Source organism: Anopheles stephensi, chromosome X, assembly GCF_013141755.1.
Source record: "Anopheles stephensi strain Indian chromosome X, UCI_ANSTEP_V1.0, whole genome shotgun sequence".
In the NCBI taxonomy this organism is placed as follows: Eukaryota; Metazoa; Arthropoda; class Insecta; order Diptera; family Culicidae; genus Anopheles; species Anopheles stephensi.
In genome coordinates this window covers 4143041-4168674 of record NC_050201.1, presented here as the reverse complement: position 1 = coordinate 4168674, position 25634 = coordinate 4143041, and the positions used below count along the sequence as shown (strand labels likewise).

The 25634-nt window shown below is 46.7% G+C and overlaps 5 protein-coding genes and 1 long non-coding RNA gene across 8 annotated transcripts; 3 read left to right on the top strand and 3 right to left on the bottom strand.

Moving 5' to 3' along the window:
* Nucleotides 1-1692: 1692 nt before the first annotated feature.
* Nucleotides 1693-3306, bottom strand: LOC118505169 (39S ribosomal protein L38, mitochondrial). Its single transcript, XM_036040585.1, has 4 exons — nt 3103-3306; nt 2873-3028; nt 2431-2794; nt 1693-2351 (listed from the first exon to the last, which is right to left on the bottom strand). The coding sequence occupies exons 1-4, from the start codon at nt 3239-3241 to the stop codon at nt 1769-1771; spliced, it is 1242 nt and encodes a 413-aa protein (XP_035896478.1). The 5' UTR covers nt 3242-3306; the 3' UTR covers nt 1693-1768.
* A 229-nt stretch (nt 3307-3535) lies between these two features.
* On the top strand, nt 3536-4564 carry LOC118505194. Its single transcript, XR_004905390.1, has 2 exons — nt 3536-3879; nt 3961-4564. It is a non-coding gene; the product is annotated as an uncharacterized LOC118505194 (long non-coding RNA).
* Nucleotides 4565-4576: 12 nt separating this feature from the next.
* LOC118505165 (xenotropic and polytropic retrovirus receptor 1) lies at nt 4577-13892 on the bottom strand. Its single transcript, XM_036040570.1, has 7 exons — nt 13023-13892; nt 8255-8607; nt 7000-8179; nt 6690-6884; nt 6440-6609; nt 6080-6369; nt 4577-6004 (listed from the first exon to the last, which is right to left on the bottom strand). The coding sequence occupies exons 2-7, from the start codon at nt 8321-8323 to the stop codon at nt 5881-5883; spliced, it is 2028 nt and encodes a 675-aa protein (XP_035896463.1). The 5' UTR covers nt 8324-8607; nt 13023-13892; the 3' UTR covers nt 4577-5880.
* Nucleotides 13893-14330: 438 nt separating this feature from the next.
* Nucleotides 14331-15524, top strand: LOC118505175 (40S ribosomal protein S14a). Of its 2 annotated transcripts, none has more exons than XM_036040626.1 (3): nt 14331-14484; nt 14714-14968; nt 15052-15524. In XM_036040626.1, exons 2-3 carry the CDS (start codon nt 14729-14731, stop codon nt 15268-15270), a joined length of 459 nt encoding a protein of 152 aa, XP_035896519.1. In that variant the 5' UTR covers nt 14331-14484; nt 14714-14728; the 3' UTR covers nt 15271-15524. The 2 variants fall into 2 exon arrangements, with proteins under 2 accessions (XP_035896519.1, XP_035896527.1); XM_036040634.1 differs by having other exon boundaries at nt 14397-14528.
* A 1689-nt stretch (nt 15525-17213) lies between these two features.
* Nucleotides 17214-20564, bottom strand: LOC118505187. 2 transcript variants are annotated; one of them, XM_036040646.1, is made up of 3 exons: nt 20415-20564; nt 19929-20041; nt 17214-17759 (listed from the first exon to the last, which is right to left on the bottom strand). In XM_036040646.1, the coding sequence occupies exons 2-3, from the start codon at nt 20001-20003 to the stop codon at nt 17439-17441; spliced, it is 396 nt and encodes a 131-aa protein (XP_035896539.1). In that variant the 5' UTR covers nt 20004-20041; nt 20415-20564; the 3' UTR covers nt 17214-17438. The 2 variants fall into 2 exon arrangements, with proteins under 2 accessions (XP_035896539.1, XP_035896549.1); XM_036040656.1 differs by having other exon boundaries at nt 17239-17759; nt 20182-20438.
* Nucleotides 20565-20993: 429 nt separating this feature from the next.
* LOC118505158 (N-acetylgalactosaminyltransferase 7) lies at nt 20994-24572 on the top strand. Its single transcript, XM_036040556.1, has one exon. It carries the CDS (start codon nt 21589-21591, stop codon nt 23386-23388), a length of 1800 nt encoding a protein of 599 aa, XP_035896449.1. The 5' UTR covers nt 20994-21588; the 3' UTR covers nt 23389-24572.
* Nucleotides 24573-25634: the final 1062 nt, after the last annotated feature.

The window sequence follows — 25634 nt, the reverse complement described above, 5'->3', positions numbered from 1 at the left end:
CAGACCTCGTTGGCTATTTTATAGACGCCGGCTTATTCTAGACAACTTCGGTCCATGAGTCACGATCATTTCGTCAAGCAATGCCACCAAATTCGCCAGGACACATCCCGGTGTGGGAAAGACTCTACCTGAAAGATAGTACTAACATCGTGCAACGCAATTTAAATCCATTACCGGTAACGCTACATACCTCAGAACTTAGCGATGGGAAGATTAGCCATGTGTGTAGTCAAGGTAGTGTCGCGCCATTCGATAAGAATACCCCGATAAGGTTTACATTTATATGTTACACGTAACGTGCGAGTTGCTAGATGAAATTCTACCGGGTGTTTCTTTTCTATTAGTCGACAGACCATCATACTCAACTGTTGATTTAAATTAGCAGGATGTTAACCCATCTTTCCAGGAACAACATATGGAAAGCCTCCGGTAGTACTGCTGGTTCGCTGTCTCCGGTACCGATGACCCTGTAGCAACCATGCTGCCTTCCACCAAGCAGAAGGCATGTTTATGCCCTTTTATGTCGCGCCTGTTACGCTCCCAACCATGTGTGTACAGCCGTCCAAAAGCAACCAAACCATACGCAGCAGCTCCACGCATCTAGCTTCTCTGGTAGGCCTTGGGCCTTGCCAAGCGTTCAATGCGATCATGACGGCTTCCGAATATGGGCGAAGGAAGATCATTAAATTTGCGACAACTTTCCAAAAAAAAAAAAAAATCTCACCCCAAATGGGCGAATGGGTGCTGGTGCTTTCAAAAGGGGTCGAGAATACGTGTGCCAGTGTTTGCACAGTTTGAAATGCCACCGATTTTTCGCCGTTCGGGACTAATTTCGTATCTATTCTTCTCGTATCCGGGGTTTGGCTGTGGCGGTGACCTTGTGAGGGTCGGTGTTAGTGATGGGCACTCCGGAGCTGGGTCTGACTTCATTCCGGAGTCGGCCCCGGAGTCGTCGGGGTGGTGCCAGCTCTGGAGCCGTTGGAGCAGAACTAGCTCCGAAGTCGACTCCACCTTTTACTGAAGCCGGTTGAAACCTAGATTTAGTTGTTTTAAATTTCACAGTACTGCAATCAGGTTCATTTCCGTAGATTATAACCTTGAATGTTGTGTTCCGTTTTGTATGCAGATCTATTAATCAAAGTAAGATAAGATTTGTCGCTTGCTACATTACTTTAGATTCGCGTTGGTTTACAACAAGCGACGACCAGTCTTATCTTAAACGATCCTGATGAAAAGGCGTAAACTAACTGTTGGGAAAAGCAAAAGCAACCGGATGCAAACATTTTAAGCAATCTGTTGACTATAACGGTGTTGCGAAAATTGGGACAAGCAATTCATTTCACGTGCTGCAACACCGGTCACAACCTTAAAACGTGAGCCGGAGCCAAACAAATGGCTGGCACGATGCAGCTGCATTCCTCTAAATATCATCCAGTCGTACGTGTGAAACTATTCAAACAGTTAGCTGCACAGGATCGTCGTGCATCAAGCGTCGCTATTATCTTGAACGGTAAGTGCATCTTTTAACAACAGTTTGGACATTTTTGGGGGAAAAATATAAAGCATTGCAAAAGTAATTGTTAGTATGATTCGCTTCGCTTCATTACTTGCAAGCTGATGACTTTTCGTCTAGAATGATCCTACATTTTACACATAACGAATATCAGAAATCAAATTTGAGTTAAAAAATGATTATGTTTTAAATGTACTCTAACGCAAAACAGTTTATTTGAACTCGGGTTCAAATTTAAGACCCGTCCACTAGTGTTTAGATATCGTTTATCCTGCCCCACCCAAGTCGATCCTTTTTAATTTCCGTCCGTAACCACGACGGCACATCCTTCACGGGGTGCGCATTGGGGAACCGAAGTGGTTTTTCCGGCCCATCGAACGGATGCGTTTTGGCCAGCTTCCGTTCCAGATACTCTTTCCGGATCTGGGCCGGATCGCGATACTTGTCCATGTACAGGTTGAACGGTTTGCGCAGCGGGAACCATTCCTGGTCCCTAATGTACGGGGCAGGAAAATCGTACTCAAACACGGGATGCTGCAGCTGAAGCTTTTCGTGATAGAACGCGAGCAGGCTGGTGTCCCAGTCCGATTGAAAGAATGCTAACCCGGCCGGCGTGATGGTTTCCTGATGCTGACGGTAGAAATCGACCGTACGGAACGTGCGGCCGGGCAGATCGTACGCTTCCTCCGTCCGGCGGTACTGCGAGAAATCGATGCGTGCATTCTGTTTGTATAGCACGAAAATGTGCCGATGATAGCCGGTACCTTTCGGTGGGAACGGTTGGAGGTACGATATCAACTCCTCACCCTTCGAGATGTCCCCATTAGGGATGTTGCCTCTGTGGGGGTGACAAGGAACATTTAATTAAATTGTGTTCAGGATGACATTTATAGTAAAAACTTAATGCCAATACTTACACAAACCAGTGACAGTATTCTTTCTCACTGTCCTCAAAATGTCCATCGGGATTGGTCATCAGCAGACACCACCAACTGTCCTTCTGCTGTTCATCAGCTTTCTCGCCGGCAAACGAAAAATTTGCATCAAACCGTACACTCGGAGCCGTTTGCGTATCGCTTGGCTTTAGAATGTTTCCATACCGCACGGGATGTAACAAATCGCCCACCTGGTACTGTATGCTGAGTTCAACGCGGGGCACAAAATACGCTGACCCGCCGAACAGATGCTCGAACACACCGTAATGCTCCGCAATGCGTTTCACGTGGAATGGGCCACTGGTTTTTAACCAATCGCCTCGCACCTGGTCAAGATCAACTTCCACTGTGTAAGAAAGAACAAACGCGATTTGATTAGTAAAGAAGGAAAACGGAGGTGGTATAGAACCAATAAATTGCTTACATTTTCGCTCCCGCGACAGTCGCTCCAGCGTCGCATTGTTTCTTTGCGATTTAAGGTGCGCCAACCGCTCCGTTAACTGTGACGATCGGGACGGTTTAACGTACGGAAAGCCAATGTTTACCGGACGGGTAATGTCTGGATCCTGGAGTTTTTCCGCTGCAATATCGGGGAGTTACGAAACAAGGTTAGCAAGTGCACGGGAACAGGATAAACACTGCAGCTTGAATTACCTTGTAACCGTTCGGCTAGTGTTTTAGCCACGCCGGGTGCTTTACCGCGAAGTCTGTGACCCTGCCGAACATCGAATCGTTGCAGTACGTGCGGTTTTAGGAGTAAATATTCACATGTTCGCTGTATTAAATTGGCCATGTTTTGGTGCGGCGGATGGTTTTGTTGCCCCCGATGCTTGGCTCAAGCTTTTGACATTACTACACCGGTGAATGGAGCTGCGTTTACACGGCGCGACCTAACGATTCTAGCGAGGCGGTTTTTCAAGAGGGAATTTTCGTATTTGTATCCAGTTTTCATTGTCTTGTATATACAAAATAGGTCTATTTATTGTTTAAATTATTAATCCGTCTTTTAAAATCCAAATAATTCGCTTTATATCGATCGTTGAGCCAATATTTTAAAGTAATTAGTCTTTAACCTGATATAACGATCTTGAAAACGGTTCTTTGCTCTAACAATCTTGATTTTACGATTGGCAGCTTGGTTTGACATTTGAAGAGCGCACCGCGGTTCGCATGTGCTGTTTGTTTATGTTTGTTTCTATGTGAGGTTGCGTTGAAATTATTGAAACCGATGCTGTGCCGTCCCCTTTTATGCGCCAGTTGCACATGCTGTATGTGTGCATAGAGCATAATAAAGCATAAATTGAAAGCTTTTTCAACGGTAGAATCGCAAACAACCATACCGTTTAGAGAGCATTTCGGGGCTTTTTAACTCTATTGTAACGCGTTACAGGAATTACAACATAAGAATAATTCAGATAAAATATTATTAAGGTATAAAGATGTAAAAAATTAAAGCTAATAATTGCAAAAAGAGAGTTGTAATATTTTTTTCCCGTTTTTTCTTTATTTCAGAAGAAGAATAAATAGGCTAGACATTGCATCCCCAATAATTGATCCGAATTGAAAAAGGTCTCTTTATTCCCGTGATGGTGGGGGATCATAATTACAGCTTTCGGAAACGCACATGGTTCGGTTTGAAGGAGAAAAAAATTAACACAACTTCTATTATGGAATCAATACGTAAAAACAAAGAATTAGAAGAATTGCAGTGTTTGTACAATAATCACATCCCAATGATCACAAAAATAAATTTTACGAATTTCTTCGCTTCACGCTCAGTTTGCACTTAGGTGCCATGGTAACATATTCATATTGACCGCGGCTTATGTTTTCTTTATAGAATAGTGGAAGGTAGTATTTTTTTTTGTTAAGGCATTTACATTGTGTGAGAGTTTGTGTATATACATAGTTCATGATAAGTGAATAAATGGCATATCTATGTGGGAAAACTATTGATAAACAATCATCTGAGCCGAACGGAACAACAGCTAGATAAAAAAAAAAAACGGGGAAGGAAACATCAAAAGCTAATGAAAACCGAATGTAGCATGGAAAATAAAATAAAAACTGTAGCAATAGCAGATATAAACTTAAGTAATACTGCGATGAGGAAAAACTAGTGTAATCATTTTAAGAGATTGTAACATCTATTCTACTAATTATGGCCATTGTTTGGAAGATGATACGTCCCTGCATTTATGTAATAATAATCATCAACTTTGCTGCACTCAGCAACCCATCTCAGGCAGGCCTAACAGCCCGCTGCTCCCAACCCTTCTATGTATACCCTGCGCTCTACTATGTATACCCGATCTAATTTTAAGGCAACGCTGCTTGAAACATTGTGAAGAAGATGCTTAATGCGATTTTTTGTTTAGTCTTGTTTATAAGGCATATTGGCTTGAATGGCGCGTCTAGCGACGTAAACTCAGCGCCTAATTCAAATGTTTGCTTTGTAGTACATCGGTGCCATTTTCCTACACCTCCTAGCGCTCATATTGCGACCCAACTGAATCCACACGCGACACTGGTTTTTAACAAACAAACAAAAAACCTTCCCCTTTTTAGTGGTTGTATGGCATTTTTCATATTTTGTTCACCTCCGCCCCAAATCTGATATATCGCACATTTTCGTATTTTTCTCTTCTTTTCTTTTGGTGCACCGTGCAGAACGGAATGTTGCTTATATTACGGTGGTTTTGTAAGTACACTTCTTCTCCTTCTGCTATGGTGAGTAAATAATGTTAAATTTAACTATTTTGGTGTATGTTGTTTTTTTAATAATTTAGAAAATTGTGCGCCCAATTGATTCCTTCGGCCCGAACCTCGAGCCGGAAACTAATATCGGTAAATTTTGGGCCGTATCCGGTTGATCACGCATCGATTAAAAATTTCGTTCGCATTGGACCCTAGCCCTGCATTAGGCCCTAATCTGCTATCTGGAAATCTGTAGCTTAAGTGCGTTACCCATAGCTGAATCAGTCAGTCCTCAGGCGTTTGGGGGATGGATGGCAAGCTGGTTGGCGACAAGCGACTATTCTGCTGATACCGATATGCCGGGGTCAAACGCAAGTCACTTATTAAAAAAAAGCAATAGACAAAACGTTAAACAATCCATTCGCAGCTACAATAAAAGCATTTTTTTTTCAAAATTTGCAACCAGATTTTAAAAACCAGCTGACACACATTCGATCGTCGCTTAACCTCGAGGTTTTTTAATAAAAAAAAACAAAACTATGAAGCAAACTAACAGTGGAAAACGTAAACAGCGTAAGTACATTCTAAGTACAACCTAGGCAAATTATAACGGACTGAAGAAGAATGGTAATAAGTAACGAAATTAACAGAGTGGGCCGCCGTTCTTTTTTTCTGCTGATTGAAACTATTTCTGCCTGCAAGGAGCGGAGCCTTTGTACGAGCGAGTTGCAGCACTCAGACGTGTTTGGTGCTCGTCGCATCGGGCGGTGTCGCTTCGTGCGTACCCTTAAATGCTGGTAACAAGGGTCTACGATCATCTTTCGTCTTTTTTGGCTTTGGTCGATTGTGCTTGGTGTAGCTGTGGGTTTTTTAAGGGGGGAAAAATAGACATTAAACCGTGAAAGGAAATATGGGCAAAAAGGTGAATACTCACCGATTAATAACACCATCCTCCTCATCCATCATCTTCAGTATGATCACCTGATCGTTCGAATCGATCGGTGCGATGGAAATGTCCCGCACGGCACGGAACTTACCACAGTTGTTGAGGTGTTCGTTTTCCAGCCGGAAAAAGTTCCACACAAAGCGCCGAAACACTTCCAGCGGTGCGACGATCGACGTCATTAGATCGCCACTGATGAACTTGTTCTCGGTCAGCGCGTACGATAGGATCCAAACGAATCGCAGCACCAAATCTTCGATAATTGCAAAGTAATAGAAAAACTGGAAGAGAATTTCATAAAACAAATATTACAACATGATTATGCTCTAGGGAAGAAAGCCAAACACCTACTGGCATAGAATAAACAATTTCCTCCCGCAGGAAAGTGTTTTCACCCGCATTTTTGTCGAACAATCCCCAATCCATCTTGATGTCCCAGGTGTATGCGTAGCAGGACGATACAACGGAGCTAAACAACCACAGCCAAAGGAAAACGTTATCCGACGAGTCTTCATATTTGTCTGCAAAATCAAAAACACACATATAGTTTGCTTCTATCGAAAACATCCTGCACGTGTAACCACCGGTAACGCACACTTACAGGCATACGCGGACCGTAACGTTGCAAAGATAACGACGCAGAAGGTTGTTGCATACTTTCCGGCGTTTACCAGATGCGGGAAAGCCTCCCGAGAGTCCCGGTAACGGCGCAAACACTGGGCGAACCGAAACCATGCGGGCAAACAATTCACCAGCGGACGAATGATGTAGCTTTCCTCCATACATTGACGCGTATCTGTCGACAAAAGCAGAGATAATTATAGAGCCGCACACCAATAAAGGCCTTCAATTGATTTGATAGGCTCCCGGTCTGGTGGCGTGCGCTGATAAACCTCGCTCGCAATACTTACTGCCCGCTTCCAACCAATTTCCGTTGGTGGCGTAAAAGCAGGTTAGGAATTGAAAGTCTAGCAGCGCGGTCACGAGACTGTTCAGCTGATCCGCCAGCCAGAAATCGGCAAAGCCGACGTGAAAGAACGGTGCCGCCACCATGCGGCCGATCGTTTTCAGCAGCCAAAACCGTGCCTCGTACCGGAACACCCGCAGCGGGTTGATCAGAAATGCAATCATTATCACGGTCATCAGCAGCGGATTAATGTACGGCGGTATGCTCAGGCTCGCACTGTACAGGAAGCTTAGCAGGCTGAGCGTCCACACGACCCCGAAGATGGCCGCCATCTCCATCAGATGCTGCTCGGACAGATGGTTGCGCGGGTCAAGCTCGAAGATCAGCACATGGTTCACACCGGACGAACGCCACCCGTAAATGTTCACGCCGATCAGAAAGATGAACTCAATCAGCAGCAACGGACCACGGTACAGCCGGAACGCGATCTTGAGATTCTCGCCCGTTGCACTGTCATGGAAGACGGCCGACAGGATTACGGCAACGAACAGCACGACAAAGCTCCCACTAAACAGGCCCACCTTGAACGTGGTCCACGGACTTTGCTGCTCACCCAGCGGTGGCACGCGCAACCGCTTCATCGCCCGCTGCCGGTCCCCACCCTCCAGCTGCGTCGTAACGGTCGTCTCCGTATCGTTGATCAGCTTGTCGATGTCTTTGTTGATGAAGAAGTGGCTCATCTCGACGTGCTCCTTCTGGTACCGGGCGCCATTATCCGAGGCCAGAATCTTGTCATGCTTCTTCAGTATCTTCCGGAACCCGGTATGGTTCAGGTTCTGGTAGTTCTGGAGCAGGATCAGGCTGAGATAGAATTCGCTAAACGCCAGCTTCAACTCCTGCGCCTTCCGGTACGGCAAGTTGATCGGCTTATGGCTGTGCCCCTTGCTCTTGCTCTTCTGCTGGCTCTCCAGCGTGGTACGGAGCTGGGTGATGAGCGCGGCATACTTACGCGTCGCCTCCGCCAACTTTTCCGAGTAGAACGTGTTAATCTTTTTCAGCTCCTGGTCACAGTAGTGGTAAAAATTTTCGTCAAAGTTTGCAAAATGACGCTTCCGTACGTCTTCCTCCACGCTGTCGAGGGCCGGCGCTTCTTCGTTGGCGGTGTATAGCATCGCCTTCATCTCCTAAAATGTATACCACGAATTATTGGTATTATTGATAGATCTTTCTCTCTCTCTCAGGCAACATTTCTAACGTACCTCGTAGTTGATATACTGCTTGCGCCATTCTGGAGTGATGTGCGCGGACAGGTGTTCAGCAAACTTCATCCTGACCTCCTATACCAGGACCTCCGAGGCACGCTTCGAACTCGGCGCAACTTCACAGTCAAATAATCCAAATTGCTATTCAATGCTTCTTGCACTTGCTGGCTGCTTCTTCATTCGTTGGTCAGGCATATGAAAAGAGTATGGCGGTGTTAATTTGCGGTACACCACACATCAGCCGCACCATCACTTCAATATTCCGGCAGTAGACAATCTGACTCTCGTCACGCGTTGTTTGAAGCAATTTGTATGTTCCCTGCATCAAGCATCCGATATGCAAGCGATGTCTGAAAGGCGCAAAACGAATAAAATCTTACTACTAATGGCCGCCGATTTAGCCGCTTGGGAATTAGTGAGCAGCGATGGCCACGCGGAGAGCAGCTTGATTGATCTGTCGATACTTAGTAAGTCGGTACGCCACACGCAACATAGCCCCGTGAAGAGCATCCGCTTTCCTCGCAGACCTTCAATACGACGCCTGTCCCTAACGACGAAGACAACAACAATTCCCTGACCGAGTATAGTCACGCTATCGGTTGTTTACTCGTGGGTTATGATGACATCTTTATAACTTCCATAACCGACCGACACACACACACACACCATTCTCGTCACAAGCTTTCTCTAAGCCCCCGAATGTGGGCGTTCTTCACGTGATGGTACCGGGCATCAGCAGCAGCAGCAGCAGCAGCTGCAGCCGTGACCATCTTATCTCCTTGCACGGGGCCGTTAAGAGGGAGGACGACGTCGGCGATACTTACGGGGATACGGGCTTTTGAACAATTCAAATAACCGCTGAATGTATGGAGTGTGTATTACGAGGTACCACACCGCCTATCTGGCCTCGTTTGAGGTCCAGGGTTGTCATACGGGTGGGAGTGTATTTATAGATCAGATTTCAGAAATCTCTGAAGTATACTGGTGTCGTATTGGAGCTTTTTTTGAAACCATTTAAGCCAAATCTTGGTTCTTGTTGGATGTTAAGTTTCATACCTGTCCCCATTTCAGCACCAGATGAGAGGCATTACAGATCAGTATAGAGCTAGACTTCGGAGGAAAGACTGAAAGCAGACTTCAAGTCTTCAAGAGTTCAGCAATTCTCAAATATCCAGATAAATGCTCGACTGGATGTCGCATGTCGCTTCCAATGATTAGGCCATGACTTTGGATCCTTGGCGTTAGTCTCTTATTATCTCCTGATAGGTTCCAAGAATTGGACTTCCATCGATTGATCCATGTTTGCAAAGGTTAAAGCATCCGCGCAACCTCCTCTATTTAATCTACTTATTATTTGTATACAAAACCCCCAATTGGTAAATTAATTGGAAGTATATGGTGGATTTTTGTTTTTGGGGGCAATCAGTTATTTATAGCGCGACTGGAAGAGAGCAAAACAACCGCACGCTGGACGGCTTAGTGGCGTGTGGCGCGCAATTAATAGACTGCTAGCTGCTAGGATGCTTGATAGTAAAATCATGCCCTGCTAATCAGCATTCACAAAACCATCATCAATTGGCAGGAACGGGAAGAAAATATAATATGGAGGAATGGGGTACAAATATCATAAGCGGGACCATTAAAAGTATTGTGCACGTTCATGACCCACCAACCTCTATCTCACTTGTTTTGAGTGCGAGTCTCTCGGACCATGTTTCTTCTTTGCTCAAGGTACCGGTTTGAACTTCGTTTGCTGAAGGAACGGCGTCTTCTGAGCTTTCAATCATCGCATTAACATGCCGGCCGACTGAATCCTCTCTACGGAGATCTGACTTTTTGGTTGAAGGTAATTCAAGCTACACAACTAGACATTTAGATTCAAGACAAGGTATGACTGAGGTCTTCAAGAGGTCTCGACCTGCCATTTCTGCCTTCCTGAGGCTTAATGTTACCTGCTGTGCGAAGACCGGTGTGGCTATCAACTCGATAACGGGACAAACAAAATTGGGGACATCAGAGAATTGGAAAGTCCCGCCAAACTTCCGCCAACAAGATTCTCTAAATGGTACTATCAGAATTTATGATTAGCTAGGGTCTGTGTCAATCCAGTAGTATAGTCAGAAGTATTAGAGACTCGAGTAGCTAACTTCAAGGGACCAACAACTCCAATCACGCTCGGCTAACAGGTTCACCAAGCGTCTGGATATAACAAAATGTTTGTCCACATGTTACAAATTTCCCTTACAATACAAGGAGACCAACCAACCTCTTACCAACAACGTAACAAAGAGGCCTCTTTGCGTACAAGCCGAACATTGGAGGTGTAGCCAATAATAACATTGGTCTAATTTTACCTCAAAGGAACGACCGTAGTAAATTTCCATTCCAGATGTTATTTTCTTGTACCAGATCCAAGAGAAATGTTCTCACCCCATACTCGGTGTTTTGCCAGCCCACACTACCAACTCGAGCTCAAAGTCTTTGGGCGATCATGCTTCACGCTATTCGGTGCATAGAGCAACAACAGACGGAGACGTGGGCTAGAAGATCAAAAGCGACCGATAAAAGTCTGACAACCCAAACCTAGCACGTGTCGTGCCGAAAACGATTTGACCGCACCGAATATCGGTAACCCCCACCACCCGGCGTGGCGTTCAAACATGGCTTCCGATTTGCAGGCTAAAAGCAACGACCTGCGATTTATCACGAAACGGTTTGCATACACTTCAGTACGATACATTCGTCGGCAGGCTTGTTGCAAAGGAAGATAAGACTTATACCGCCCAGATTCGCTGTGCAGTTTTAGTGGCATTTGGCACAAAAATGACAAAGCATGGAATGTCAGCATGGAGAAACTGCAAGAGACTGCAGGGCATGATTTGTTCAGCAAACGAGCTTATCGCGTATCGTTGCCTTCACTTCGTTGCCAATGCTGGGTGTACGGGTGTCGGTCGAAACAGCGGGAGCCAGAGTTATGCCAGGCGTGTACCACGAATTTATCGTTTCGGGATTTGCTTTTTGATTTCAACTTCCAGCAGACACCAGCTCCGGGACTGTTGCAACAAAGTGTGCTTGATACAGCAAATTTTGGGCCGTAAATATGTGACTCGGCTTCTGTCTTCTTCATCTTTGCGAGGTTCAGGGTTTCTTCCGGAGGGCTCAGACCTTCCAATGTCATGGCTTTGGACGAGCCGGATTCGATGTCTGGATCCTGCTGCATGCGAAGTAGTTGAGACGTCCGGGTCAAATCAGATCCGGTTAGACGTCCTTCAAATTCTAGCGAGAAGATAAGGTCCCATCATATATGCTAGCTTCGTCTTCCCTTGTGTGTGCGGCGACGTTGGAATGCGATATCGAGGCTCTACCGTTATCCTTAGCAGCAAGCAAGCTTCGGAATTCCACTGTGCAGTTGTATCGATGCGTTCGCAAACGAATTGCACACGCCATCATATGCATCGCAACGGTTGCATCCGCTTGTTTTCTTTCGTTGGCTCGACTGTTTGCTCGTTGCTAAGAAGGAGCCAGTAAGCAGATAAAAAATAAAACAGGTCCGGAATCCGGCACGTCTCGTGCCAGCTCCCACTCCCCGCCCCCCCCAGCTACTCAGCTCAGATTCAGATCAACGGGGCCTAGCAGCACAAAAGTGCAGACATTAATCGGTAGGGCCCAACAGGGCACTGTGCCGTTGGGATGGCGGTTCCTCCCACTAGCAGCGCACCGGGGGACACAACAGGTTTCCGGTGGTGCGGCGGTGTGGTCGGTCGGCGACGCAACAAAAAGGGTACTAGCTCGTGCTGTTACAAAGCCGTCAGCATACCAGACTTCTTGGTAGCGGTTGCGTTCTTGTTGCTAACCCCTTGATTCGATACCCTTGATGTGACTCACAGGTGGCCCGTGTTTATTCAAGCTACAGCTGGCGTACATTAAAATACGAAATATGCTTCCCAGCGAGTGGCGAGCAGGCAGCTCGTATGCGAATTCGATGCTCATTGTAGGCGATCCCATTACCCGGTATACGCCACCTTTTTTGAGATAATGATAAGAACCGTCTGCCAGTGCAGCTTGGATGGATTCTTCAATCTCCAACATCACGTCTGGAGCTGGTGGGCCGACGGGTGTTCAAATCTAATCATCCCATCCTATTTACTTCGCCTATCTTTATTGGGTAAAATCATTACCACCCTTTCCGTGTTTGCTAGGAACGTGGTTGTAAGTCTAATTTTAATGCCGATGTGTTCCAATTGAATGTGTGGTGTACACGATCAAGATCAAGATTCTTGTTCTTGTTGGGAGAGCTCTTGCTCGGCGATTTTAGGATTCTTCGTTGGCTAAAAAACTTCAAGAGATTCCTTTTTTTTTACTTGGAATACTCATGACCAACTCTTCCTCCTTGGAGGCTTTAAAAATTCGTGAGTGGTCTTCGATTTTTGGCTTCTTCTGCTTAGGTTCTACAACTGCAAGAGCTCTGGGTCTGCCATTACTGGCTTCCTTGACTTAGTTTTACCCGTAGCTCGATGGTGAGTCCTGTTAAGGCGATCCGAAAGGGATTCGATTCCCGATCGTGATTTTTCCCCTTTGACTTGATATTTTCCGCAGTTAAATAGTCAGTTTGGTGTGTGGGTGTGCCTGAATGGGATGCGAAGCTTGGTCTTGCAGTGTGAACTACCGGCACTACTAGCATCTCGGTCACCGGACCACTTGCGACAGACTGTTGATAGTGGCATACCGCAGTTTAACCTGATGAGTACAATAGAGAAGAACTTACCTTTGAGGATGTTCCAGCACATTGGGCTTAACGTGGCCAGTGTGCGCTCATCTTGAGCTCATCCGAAACTGGTGCTGATACAGCTTCTGGCTACGGCTGATTGACATGCGACCACCGGTAGAACTTTAGCCTGACCAATTTGTCATCGCGTTACACTCAAAAGGGATTACGCGCGTTTTTTTTTTGTGCCCCTATACTTCTACGTAAGCCCGTAGCCCCGGTTCGTGATCGGACGATTCTTTCGAAAACAATAAACAAAGTTCCGCTGTGTAGAAGTGAGCAGCTCACACCGATCAAACGCTCGCGAACATGTGTGCAACCGTTTCAATTAAGTGAATTATTTACAAAACTTCCAGCTTTCAGGCAAACGAAGTAAAAAAAAAAACAACAACAACACAACAGTGGCCACGAGCCGGACTACAAAACACTCGATCGCTAATCACACGGACACGGACAATTTTCGGTGACACTGCCACTGGGGTTCGTTGTGGTCACGAGCTTACGCGACTGCTGTGTGTTGATTGTGTGTTTGGTGGGTTTTTGGCAGTCGCATAACAAACACTGGCAGCAGTCTGCTTCTGTTTGCGAACCAGCTGACAGAAAACCAGCTGGCCGGTGGTGGGGCGATACACGGAATAGCCGAAACCTCGAACAGAACGTAACAGAAACAGAACGGAACGAAAAACAAAGGGAAACAAAACACAACCCCCGAAACGGAACAGCGGGACAAGGACGATCGGTCGTCAGCAGCGCCAGCCAGACAAGCAGTGCACTGTGCGACAGGGTGTGCGACTGTCAAATTATGGACTGGTGTCCTGTGGGTTTGTGTGCGTGCATGCGTGTGTGTGTGGGGAGTGGGGAGAGAAAATAACAAATAATATGACGGCAATCACATGACGACGCGCTTCAAACTAGGCTGACAGTTGCGATTTCCGTTGTTTGGTCCAGTTGAAAAGACCCATTGGTGTTGCTTTTCCGTTAGGTTTTGTAAAAACGCATTTAGCGTTTTGAATAGAGAAAGAAAATTAAAGACAACAAACGATAAAATTCGTTTATTTTCTGCCAAAAGTTTTTTTTTCTGTCATCCGGGATGTGATTGTGATCTCGGTGACTAAAAGGCCTCTAAACAGCTTATATAGCATTGAGTGTGGAAAAAGATTCTAGGCACTATCTCTCGTTGGAGACACTTTTAAAATGATCACAAACTATTTTATTTAGTTTCAAATAAAATTTCCTAAATAAACTCTCCCCACAACGCGAGAAAAGCTGCTGGAACAGCTGATAATTAAAAAAAACAAATTTTATACCCAGCGGACGTGCTCTACCTCCTTTTGAACATTCAACAATAAAGCCTTTTCAGTGTGCTGTCAAACGGTGCCTTTCTTGTTGGGGGAATGTCAAACCTTAGAAAGCCTCTTTTGAACTTCCGTTTCGGCTAGGAAGCACGAATTGCTTGCGCAGGGTAAGAATTTATTTGAATAAATTTACTTTACCGAGGTGCAAAAGGTATAGGAAACAATTTTAATAGCTTGCCACAGTTTCTGGCTTTCTGCTTCACCTCAGGTGCAAGTTTGGACTGTGTGTTGGTTACATTAAATTCGCCTGGCTCGCATCTGCCGAACCCGCAACCCGCATGTTTATATGACCCGATACTGAAGCCCGGTTTTCTTGTTACCATTTTCATTTCACAGTGACATAGTCCAACCATGGCTCCATCACGGAAAAACAAAGTCGTGAAGGAAGAGGTGCAGGTATCGCTCGGACCGCAGGTGCGCGATGGTGAGGTCGTGTTCGGTGTGGCCCACATCTACGCCAGCTTCAACGATACCTTCGTACACGTCACGGATATCTCGGGCAAGGAAACCATCTCCCGTGTGACCGGTGGCATGAAGGTGAAGGCCGATCGTGATGAAGCCTCACCATACGCCGCTATGTTGGCCGCTCAGGTAAGGATTGTCGTGTGTTGTTTACGTCCAAACCCAGACTAATGCCTAACATCATTTTCCTTTTTATTTTCAACGGTGTGTAGGATGTAGCGGAAAAGTGCAAATCGCTCGGCATCACCGCGCTACACATTAAGCTGCGTGCTACCGGTGGAAATCGCACCAAAACACCCGGACCCGGTGCGCAGTCGGCGCTCCGTGCGTTGGCCCGTTCGTCGATGAAGATTGGCCGCATCGAGGACGTGACGCCGATTCCGTCCGATTCTACGCGCAGGAAGGGTGGTCGTCGCGGTCGTCGTCTATGAGCCGGTACCCGCCTGTTGTTTCCTTTCCCTCAACCCAAATGTGCGCACGTTCGGTTTTCCGGTTTCGGGGTATTGGTTTTTTTGTATGCACTTTGCTAATCCTCCCGTGCACCCGAGGGAGCGTGAGTTTGGAAAAGTGCTAAAGTTAGTGTTTTGATGCCCGTCGTCGCGAATGATAGCACTGTGAACGGCTCGTGCTGTGGTGTACCAGGACTACCAATAAATTGCAAGCCACTACAACAATCTACCGGAAACCGCCAAGCGCTGTCATCATTGTGTGTGTGATATGGTAGATACAAAAGACGACATCCGAAATCGAAACGATGCAGCGGAGCAGGGAGCTAAGCAATCAATCAGTCAGGAACTTGAATTAGGGCAGACTCATCAACACCATGTCACGGAGCTACCTAACCTTCTCTGCGCTCATGTGCACGACCTGAAAGGATTTTCTTTCTTTTTATTCTGGCCAAGCTTACCAGTCCTGTTGAGATGCCAGTGGCCAACATCTCAAGTGTCAGATGAAGATCTGTAGCAGTTTCTCAGAGGATTTTGCTTCTACCAAGGCCTGCCAGGAAGATGGGCTCACATAGTTTCTCTTCAAACGCTAAAGAGGGTCATTGTCGAGAATCAGAATGGGAAACTTATCGTGGGCCAGACGCCAATCCAGAGAGCCTTGGTATACTTTGATGGCCGTAGACATCAACTAAGCGAAGGCCCCGAGTTCTCAAGCCATCTAAATTCATCAAGAACTCCGCATCCAATCAGCAGATTTTACGTGGGATGAACTCCCCAACTTTAATTCCGCTTCGAGCCTCCTAGGAGATGGATCCGCTACTGTTACCAAGATATCTAGCAAGTAGCTCCAATCGTAGATCTTGATTTACCCTTGAAAATCGTCTAGGAAACACCAATACTCAGCACCAACTGCAGTATAGATGGCATGATACCTCCTACCAGCCGGTATAGGACATTTGTGGATCCAGACCAAATCTTCCAGGATATCCCAGGCGTATGGGTGTCGCTGACACGTGGGGCTCAATCCAAAGTTGATAGATCTCTTAGTCCTCTTAGCTAGCACAGGATTTTCGAGCCCTGAGCATCGTATAGTATTAGACACGTCAGGCTCTAAGGGTAGGTTGGCCATAGCATTAAAAGAAGGCACCGAACGACCCAACTCGTACGTCCAAACTAAGATGACCCCTGTAGGTGGCGTTAATAAGTCCGCCAAAATGATCAGTGGAAGATGCGACAGCGGCGCCAGTCTTCAAACCCCATCTGGACCGTTCCCCCATGGAGTGAGGGCTAACTATCCAACTATCCAGTATCAGTAAGTTTAATAAGCCAGATATGGCAGGCATGACCGAAGAGGTCGTGTTAGGCCAATAAAGAAGAGAACATAACCTCAAGTTAAGCCTTAAAAAGGGACCTCAGTTTAGGAATCCTGGGAAGGTCTAGGTATCACCACCATAACGCTGAAGTCCTGAATCTCCTGAGGACCCTGTGGGTAGGCCACGCAGGACTATTTTCGGATGTCTGTTGGCGTGTAGTAAGGCAGAACATTGATTGATTGCAGTGTCCTTTGTATGATTGCGTGGCGATTGATTGCTGAAGTTGAGAAGTTGACAAGACACGCGCGCGCCCAAAAGACAAATACAACTACTGGACGCTGAGTCAGAGTGTGGGTTCTTCAGGGGGTAAAGCGATATGTGATACCCTGTGTACGTGAAAGCTACGAAATACATTTGATCGAAGTGGTTACTAGACATTGGGTGATTTTCTCACGCGTCGTTGCGTCTGCAATGGGATAAGAATAGTGAAATGTTTTAAATTCCAACGATACGGATTTTTAAAATACCCCTGACCAGAGCTAAATAGTTGCCTTCACACACACACGCACACTTAAAAGAAGTACTTCAAAATACAGAAAATGGCGCCCGCCGATATACAGAGAACGCGTGTATTCAATTCGCAGGTGTGTTTTCGCGTTTTAATGCTTTTTTTTATTGACCTTTCATCAATCCTTGCTCAAAATTGTCTCAGGCTTTTAATAAAAGCCAAACAATCAAGAAACAGTGATTGCTGTGTTGTTGTCCCTCCATTTTTCAATCACCCGCCCAACCTTCTCCTCTTGCTTCAACGGTCTTCCGCAACACTTGTTACTACACCTCTTAGGCCGAGTTAGCGTTCGGACCGCGGCGACGTCCGTACGTCTGGACCACGCTCGAGAAGCGTCTGTTGTACTGGATGCGTCGCTTGGCACGGCCGGTCTTCTTCTTCTTCTTTTCCTTCTTCTCGACCTTGGGCGTTTGTCCCTTCACCTTACCGGCACGGGCGAGCGAACCGTGCACCTTACCACCGAGCAGACTTACGGTCAGATCGAGCTCAACCGAGGTCAGCTGGGATACGGTCGCGTCCTCGGCGAGCGGTGTGCCTTCGCAGTACAGATTAAGTTCCTGTGCGTCGACGGACTCCAGTCCGGCCAGCATAGACTGTTCGTCGGGGAGGGGGGAATCACGTCAAGAGAGAGAGAGAGGAAAAAGTGAATATAAATAATTTTTTTACATTTTAATATTAAGGAAGCGCTGTAAATGTGAGTATCGTTTCTAAAAGCAGTAGCAAATCTCGCTTCACGGGAGTTTTTCTGTACTGTAAGAACATTTAAAAACCACGGACCGTACATTCCTAAGAGTAATACGGCGGTCCGCTTCTCAATGTTCTCAGCTTGCTATGGGCAGGGTTTAATTGCTGGAGGATCAGTCAGGTGATAGATATCTGCAAGGATCCGCTGGAGACTGCCGGTAAAAATAGATTTTCCCTCAATTACTAGCGGTGTGAATCAGTTGGATAGTCAGTCTTCATTACGGGGAAGCGGTCCGGATGGGATTTGAACCCCGGTGAAGATCGCCTCTACCACCGGGCCCCGCACAAGTCGAATCGAAGGATCGCTTGATTTGATGAGGTGTAGGAAAAATTAAATATCACGCTCGTTTCAATAGAATAGTGTGATACGAACGTGTCTCATTGTTCCTGTTTGCTATGGGCAGAGTTAAGTATTTGGAGGATCAGTCAGTTGATAATATAAATCTGCAAAGATCCGCTGGAGTCTGCCGACAACAAAAAATATAAAACCAACTAGAGCTAGACTAGAGTGTCGGGAAGCAACGTTCCCTTCATCGATTTTTTACGCACACAGATTGACTTTCATTCATAATTGTTCTGTCTTGTATTTTTAGCTCCCTTTACGTTTCAGTGATCGGAAACTGTAAAGGTCTCAAATTCAAGCATTTATTCTAGCAATAGCACGCTTACGTCTGTGACCGATGGTAGTTGGCGGAAACAAAACTGTTGATTTTTAAGGTGCTTGCTGTATGGTTTAATAAAAGTGCGTTCTGTGGCGGCATTGGACCTTCTCGATTATCACACGAAAAGGGAAGAATCGAGAGGACAATGCCACACCTTTACTCTTGCACATACCTCTAGAGTTCATAACCGTTGCTAAACGTTTGCTAATCAGAAGAGTTGATCAAGAGGTGTAATTGTTGTATTAGGTGCGTCCTTTTTTCGTTGGGAACGGCCTGGCCCCGTATTTTCTTTGTCAAGGAATCGACGAGAGTTTGTAGCGGTAATGGCATTAAATTCAATTATAACGAAGAGAGAGGTTAATATTGAACAGATTTAACGCGCTACTCTTGCACAACATCTAGAGATAAAACACGATCGGACACGTGCCAATCTGGCCAAAGTATTGTGCTTAAGGATATTCTTACTAGCAAGTTGAATATTTCCATTAGGTAGATTCTTTTCCAGGGATTCGAGGGTTTGTAGCGGTAATGGCATTAAATTCAATTATAACACAAAAAGACGTTAAGATTGAACAGATTTAACGCGCTACTCTTGCACAAAATCTAGAGATAAAACACGATCAGACACGTGCCAATCTGGCCAAAGTATTGTGCTTATGGAAATTCATAAGAGCAAGTTGATAGTACTTGTAATCTGTTAAATCGTCTACGGGATAACCCCAAAAACATTCCAACCTGTACATCATTTTCCAATGATTGGAAGATATGTTGCGGTAATGGCATAAAATTCAATTATAACACAGAAAGACGTTAAGATTGAACAGATTTAACGCGCTACTCTTGCACAAAATCTAGAGATAAAACACGATCAGACACGTGCCAATCTGGCCAAAGTAATGTGCGTACTACTGTTGATAACCACTGAGTAGGGTAGAATTGTTGCATCAATTTGTAGCCGGCCCCGCGCACGTTCACTACTGTTCGCACGGTCCGGGGGGTTAGATTATGATTCATTTTCTCTAGCAAACTGTCTTAAACCGCTACGCTCAGCAGTATAGACACGCGAGACGGCTTGGTAAAGTTTGCGGACAGACACTTTTTTACTTTCCGGTTGGCAAGCTGTACTGTAATACCTATACTGCAGAATCAATGCCAGTGATTGGGTGTGAAGCGCAGTTCAAACGACCAGAATTTTCTCTAGCAGAGGTTCTAGAGAGCTATGCCGATAATGGGTACGGCAAACTCAGCTGGCCTTTGCATACGTCCGTAGCGGTTGCTTTAGCTTTTCGAAACACTCATCCAACGCTAAACAAATTGCCAAAAAAAAACAAGGGTAACGAATTCGGAGTTGCTTACCTTCACATGGGCAATGCTGTCTCCCGGCTGAACGTCCAGGACGTGCGTGTTCAATCCGCGTACGTGCAGCTGCATCTTGGCTGTTTAGAGCGGCTTAAAGTAAATCAAACTCGCTGCAAGAGAAAAGAACGATAGCACAACACAATCAGTTTTCACAAACTCTTTCCTTCCAATGTGGAAACGAAACAGCGTGGCGTGCGCGCACGCCCCGCTCGCCATGAGACGTGCGGTGTATATTGTGTGGTTATTTTACCGAATCATCAGCAAATTTACTTCAGCTGGCAGCACAGACAAGCGCGTGCCTGTTGTTCCGCAGTGCCGGGCGGCTCTTTTAAGCGAAACATTGCGTTTCGCAGTGAAGCAAATAACGGAACAACGATTTAACCTTAACCCCACGCTCTAATGGATGCCATATTTGCTGATTATTGGGTAAAACAACAACTGTAACTTGGTAGAAATTCAACAACGCATTTGCGAGACACGTACCCTGAGCGAAGTGCTAACTCGAAAAGAAAGAGGCATGGAGGTTGTCAGACTAAAGTCGGAAATTACGATGACAGTACGCTCAGCGTTCCTTTTGTGAGGAAAACACCTTTTCCTTAGGCGGAGCACGCTCACAGTTGATGACACTGAAGAAAGGAGTATTGAAAGGGCTATCATCGTTGTTTTTTATTTTTACCAATGAAATTTAACTCTGAGTAGCTTCGGAATGGGTTTTATGTTCTTTATAAAAATATATGTGTAAATAAACTGTTCAAGATCGCTTAAAATCGGTGTTGGAGTCTTCAAGTAATACAAGTAGGCGTTTCGTGCGCCCTTAACCTCAACGAATCTAGTTGATTCAATCTGGTTTGTTTATGCTCGCATTAAAAATATTTTCCGAAACATTTTTGAACCTGAAACCGCCAAAAGAGTCGTTCTCAGCATTTTCTTCCCCTATTTTATTTCAAAGCAAATTTAAAAAGGCCTTGCCACGGTACATTTTTGGCTGCTAATAATTTGAAACTGTTGTCTGGGTCCATTTGCTGACGTTTCGTTCCACACTTGGTGACGTTTGACATTTGTTTACGTATGAACGAAATCGCACACGCTCGCACACACAACTTTACCTGCAGCCGTACACAGTGCTCGGCGTTCGAGCAAGCAAAAGAAAAGAAAGAAAAACCGCCCCGTGCACAAACCGTGCCCAAACGATCTGTTAGAAAGTAGTGCAAACCCCCTAGCGTAATCTGTGCTGAACGCGAGCCCTCAACATATCAACAAAAAAGGGAAACCTTCACCCATCGATCAGACCGGCGGAACCGTTTGTTTGGCACCCGATAACAACACCCCGTATTCGGAAGAGTGTACGTGTACGTATGCATGTGCCCAGCAGTAGTCGGCAGCACATGAAAAGGTTGGTGGAACGGTGGTGGTAGCGGCGGTGACGACGACGACGGAGAAAGCGGCGACGACGAAGACGACGACGGGTCGTAATTAATTCCCACGTACGTGCGTGTGTGTGTGCGGGCGAAGCGGGTTTTTGCTTTGCTTGCGTGGAGCTGCAGAATCTAGGGTAGGTCCGGTCGGTGGTCCGGTGAGCCCGAATCGTGGCGGTGCCCGGTGTGCATGCGAACCCAGACGCCGAGACGGACACGTAGCAAACTAGTAGAAGGGTAGGATGCGTGTGACGAATATACGGGGTGGCCGGATCTTCCGGATGGCGGTTAGCCTGGCGATCGTGATCATGATACTGTACATGATCGCGACCTGGTCCGGTGTCGATCAGCGCACGGTAAAGGACGTGTACAATGCCCGGTTCGCGGCAATGCGCGGCGAAGGGAAGGGTGGCGAGGCGGGCGGTACCGAGGATCGGAGCCATCCGAAGGAGGTACCGCAGCTGGTGGAAGGTATGGGCAACTTCGAACCGGCCGATAAACCACTGCCGGACGGGCCGGGTGAAGGTGGCAAGGCGTACGTGCTGCCGGAGGACCAACAGAACCGGGCGACCGATGCGGAGATGGAGTACGGGATGAATATAGTGGTGTCGGATGCGATTTCGCTCGACCGGACAATCAAGGACACACGGCTGGAGGAGTGCAAGCACTGGGACTACCCGTACAATCTGCCCCGCACGAGCGTTATTATCGTGTTCCACAACGAGGGTTTCAGTGTGCTGATGCGCACGGTCCATTCGGTGCTGAACCGGTCGCCGAAGCATCTGCTGCATGAGATCATCCTGGTGGACGATTACTCCGACAAGGAGGATTTGAAGGGCAAGCTGGAACGGTACATTGAACGGTTCGATGGGATGGTGCGGTTGATCCGGAACAGCGAGCGGGAAGGTTTGATACGGACGAGGTCGCGCGGTGCAAAGGAAGCGACCGGCGAGGTGATCGTCTATCTAGACGCTCACTGTGAGGTGAACAAAAATTGGCTACCACCGTTGCTGGCACCGATCCATCGGGACCGGACGGTGATGACGGTCCCAATCATCGACGGGATCGATCACAAGACGTTCGAGTATCGGCCGGTGTATGCGGACGGGCACCACTACCGGGGGATCTTCGAGTGGGGCATGCTGTACAAGGAGAACGAAGTGCCGCGCAGGGAGCAGAAGCGCCGCAAGCACGACAGCGAACCGTACCGCAGTCCAACGCACGCCGGTGGACTGTTTGCGATCAATCGCCGGTTTTTCCTCGAGCTCGGTGCGTACGACTCCGGGCTGCTCGTGTGGGGTGGTGAGAATTTCGAGCTCAGCTTCAAAATTTGGCAGTGTGGCGGTAGCATCGAGTGGGTACCGTGCTCCCGCGTTGGCCACGTCTACCGTGGCTTTATGCCGTACAACTTCGGGAAGCTGGCGAGCAAAAAGAAGGGCCCACTGATTACGATCAACTACAAGCGGGTAATAGAGACGTGGTTCGACGGACCGTACAAGGAGTACTTCTACACGCGCGAACCGTTGGCCCGGTTTCTCGATATGGGCGACATTAGCGAGCAGCTAGCGCTGAAGGAACGGTTGCAGTGCAAAAGCTTCCAGTGGTACATGGACAACGTGGCGTACGATGTGCTGGACAAGTACCCGATGCTGCCGGCGAACGTGAAGTGGGGCGAGCTGCACAACGTCGGCAAGGATATGTGTGTGGATGCGCTCGGGCGGCAACCGCCGGCCGTGATCGGGCTGCAACCGTGCCACGGCCAGGGTCACAATCAGCTGATCCGGTTGAATGGGGCCGGCCAGCTGGGAGTCGGCGAACGGTGCATCGAAGCGTACAACTCGGAGATTAAGCTGGCGTTCTGCCGGCTCGGCACGGTCGACGGACCGTGGCAGTACGATGAACATTCCGGCACGCTGCTCCACCGGACGCACAAGAAGTGTATGGGTTACCAGCCGCAAAACCGTGCCCTAGCGCTAATGCCCTGCGACATGAACAATGCGTACCAGTCGTGGAAGTTCCAGGAAATTCAACCGCACTGGTAAACCGCTGAGAATCATCAAGTCTCTAGTATACCCACCGCGACCTGATGACTGGTGTTGAAGCCGTTCTGAACGTGGTGTCATCGGGAGTATACGGAGAAAACAAAAGGGGGCAAATCACGGCGAATTTGACGAAGTCTCACGCTTCAAGAAAGTCTGTTTTTTTTTGTTTTGGGTCTTAGGGGAAATAAGGTGATGTCGACTAGTAGGATATGATGTGGTAGGTAGGCAGGTAAAACGGATTAAGCAGGCTCGACAGATGCGTTACAGGACTCGCTCACACTTTCTGTTGGCAGTTTTGAATGTAACCCTTACTTTGCTGTTCTGTTGTTGGGGGGGGAAAATCATGGGCGAAAACTTAGCGAGCGAGCGGAGAAACAGTAGTGAGAATTTATTGAACAATTAGTGATACTTGAACACCTTCGAGCGGTGTTGTGAGAGGCGCAGTACAGCAGCAGTACCCCGACAAGCGTTTAAATAAACTATAAAGAACCAGAATTCCATTCTAAATCTATCAAGAAAAGCAACAAACAGAAAAAAAAGTATTCTAAAACACTAAACTAGGCAAGCGGAAGCGATCTCGTATACCCACCCTTGCGGAGAGGGCGGGGGTGGAAGAGCCAGAAACAAATCAAAATCAGGCGTGGCGCGCTCGGTGGACAATGTAAAAAAAAAGAGTGTATACAACGCGCTGTAATTAGTAGAAGTGTGATATGACGGGTGGGAAGTAACAAAACAATTGGGAACTGAATAACATGGAGTGACTTAATTTCAATAATTTTTTATTGTTCATTTTTTGTTTTGGGTCTTTATAAGTCCATAACGATGTTCAGGAAAAGCCGGACACCCTCAAATGCACGTGTGACTGCAAAAGCAACCAACTGCCACATTCCAACAACGACGTACGCGCTGAACCTCTATATAATCGTAGCCATAAAGATACGTTAAGTTTTTTTTTTGGTGTTGCCCTTTCTGCCTTCCCCATCCAATTAGTGCTCCATTTGGACAGTTTTCGTGGTTTTGAATCTGTAGCGCGACATTAGCGACCAATCATTATCAGTGGCGGGCCGCTTAGCAGTAGATGATCAAAGGATGACACCCCTCCCGTGCGATAATACGAGAAGGGGTTGAAGATAAAATTGCAATAATAAAACCATAGATGCAATTGTACGCATCGAAATACGAAAGTAGAGCGTGTTTTTTTTTTTCATTTGGGATGTTCCCTAAGACCTTGTGTCGCTTGAGGTCATTGGTGTCGACAGAAGATCCGGTACCCTAGCTTTACTGAGCACAGGTAACAGTGGACCAACAGCTAGAAGAATAAGATTGATTGTCTAACCCCGTTTCCCTTGCGTACTGGTGAGATAAAGGCATCGGTTGATGGTGGCTTAACACAGACGAAACATTGATAACGTTGGTGTTTTTGGAGCTGTGGAGAATCTGTTAGACCACTCGATTGTCTGCGGGTTTCTAAGGTGACGTACTATTATTGAACAAATTGCTGATTGACGTGTACCGTGATCGAGTACGTGTTGCTGGAACATTAGATTGGGGGGCCTTGGTGGACTTGGTTTATTGGTGAAGTCCTCAATATCGTCCACCAATCCTACTTACTGGCGGAGATCCTCCTCACGCCATCTTCGTCTTTGTGGTCTTCAGCTCTCCAATATACAGGACTTACTGGCGGAGTTCCTCCTCACGCCACCTTCGCCTTCGTGGTCTTCAGACCTCCAATATCCAGGACCAATCCAATATCCAGGTCTTACTGGCAGAGTCCTGAATATTGTGGTCTTCAGGAAAAAGCTTTAGTGAGCCCAGTCGTCTGGGGCCAGTTTTCTGACATGTTCAACCCACTTTCAGGTCCTAGCGAGTATAAGATTAGCTCTACAATTGTGAAGTTCTACGCGTAAAGTATAGGCTCAGAGATCTATGAGGAAAAAGAATCTCTGATATATTAGGAACTATATCTTGTGTTCATTGTGGATCCTACCAATATTTTCTTGCTGCGGAGATAACTTCAGCTAGCCGGATTTGACCTGGGGACTGGTAACTGTCACTGATATTTCCAAAGCACCATAGTCATAGCGTCATCCTACATTTGATGAGCTCTCAAGCTCACTAAATAATTAGCACGATGGTAGAAAACTTTGAACTGCTGCTTAATAATGCTAAGCCTGTAATAATTGTGGCACTAGCATCCACGTTTCCAGCTAATTTATCTACCTCCATGTTGGTTTTCCGTGGCGTTT

Bases quoted from the DNA above. Each gene is read 5' to 3' on its own strand.
- LOC118505158 (XM_036040556.1), top strand. From the start codon at position 21,589: ATGCGTGTGACGAATATACGGGGTGGCCGGATCTTCCGGATGGCGGTT.
- LOC118505169 (XM_036040585.1), bottom strand. From the start codon at position 3,241: ATGGCCAATTTAATACAGCGAACATGTGAATATTTACTCCTAAAACCG. The intron at 2,795-2,872 runs GTAAGCAATTTA...TTTCTTACACAG, and splicing joins ACTGTCGCGGGAGCGAAAAT to TGGAAGTTGATCTTGACCAG. The intron at 2,352-2,430 runs GTAAGTATTGGC...TCACCCCCACAG, and splicing joins GAATACTGTCACTGGTTTGT to AGGCAACATCCCTAATGGGG.
- LOC118505175 (XM_036040626.1), top strand. From the start codon at position 14,729: ATGGCTCCATCACGGAAAAACAAAGTCGTGAAGGAAGAGGTGCAGGTA. The intron at 14,969-15,051 runs GTAAGGATTGTC...AACGGTGTGTAG, and splicing joins CCGCTATGTTGGCCGCTCAG to GATGTAGCGGAAAAGTGCAA.
- LOC118505187 (XM_036040646.1), bottom strand. From the start codon at position 20,003: ATGCAGCTGCACGTACGCGGATTGAACACGCACGTCCTGGACGTTCAG. The intron at 17,760-19,928 runs GTAAGCAACTCC...CCCGACGAACAG, and splicing joins ACAGCATTGCCCATGTGAAG to TCTATGCTGGCCGGACTGGA.
- LOC118505165 (XM_036040570.1), bottom strand. From the start codon at position 8,323: ATGAAGTTTGCTGAACACCTGTCCGCGCACATCACTCCAGAATGGCGC. The intron at 6,610-6,689 runs GTAAGTGTGCGT...TTGATTTTGCAG, and splicing joins GTTACGGTCCGCGTATGCCT to ACAAATATGAAGACTCGTCG. The intron at 6,370-6,439 runs GTAGGTGTTTGG...ATTCTCTTCCAG, and splicing joins AAATTGTTTATTCTATGCCA to TTTTTCTATTACTTTGCAAT.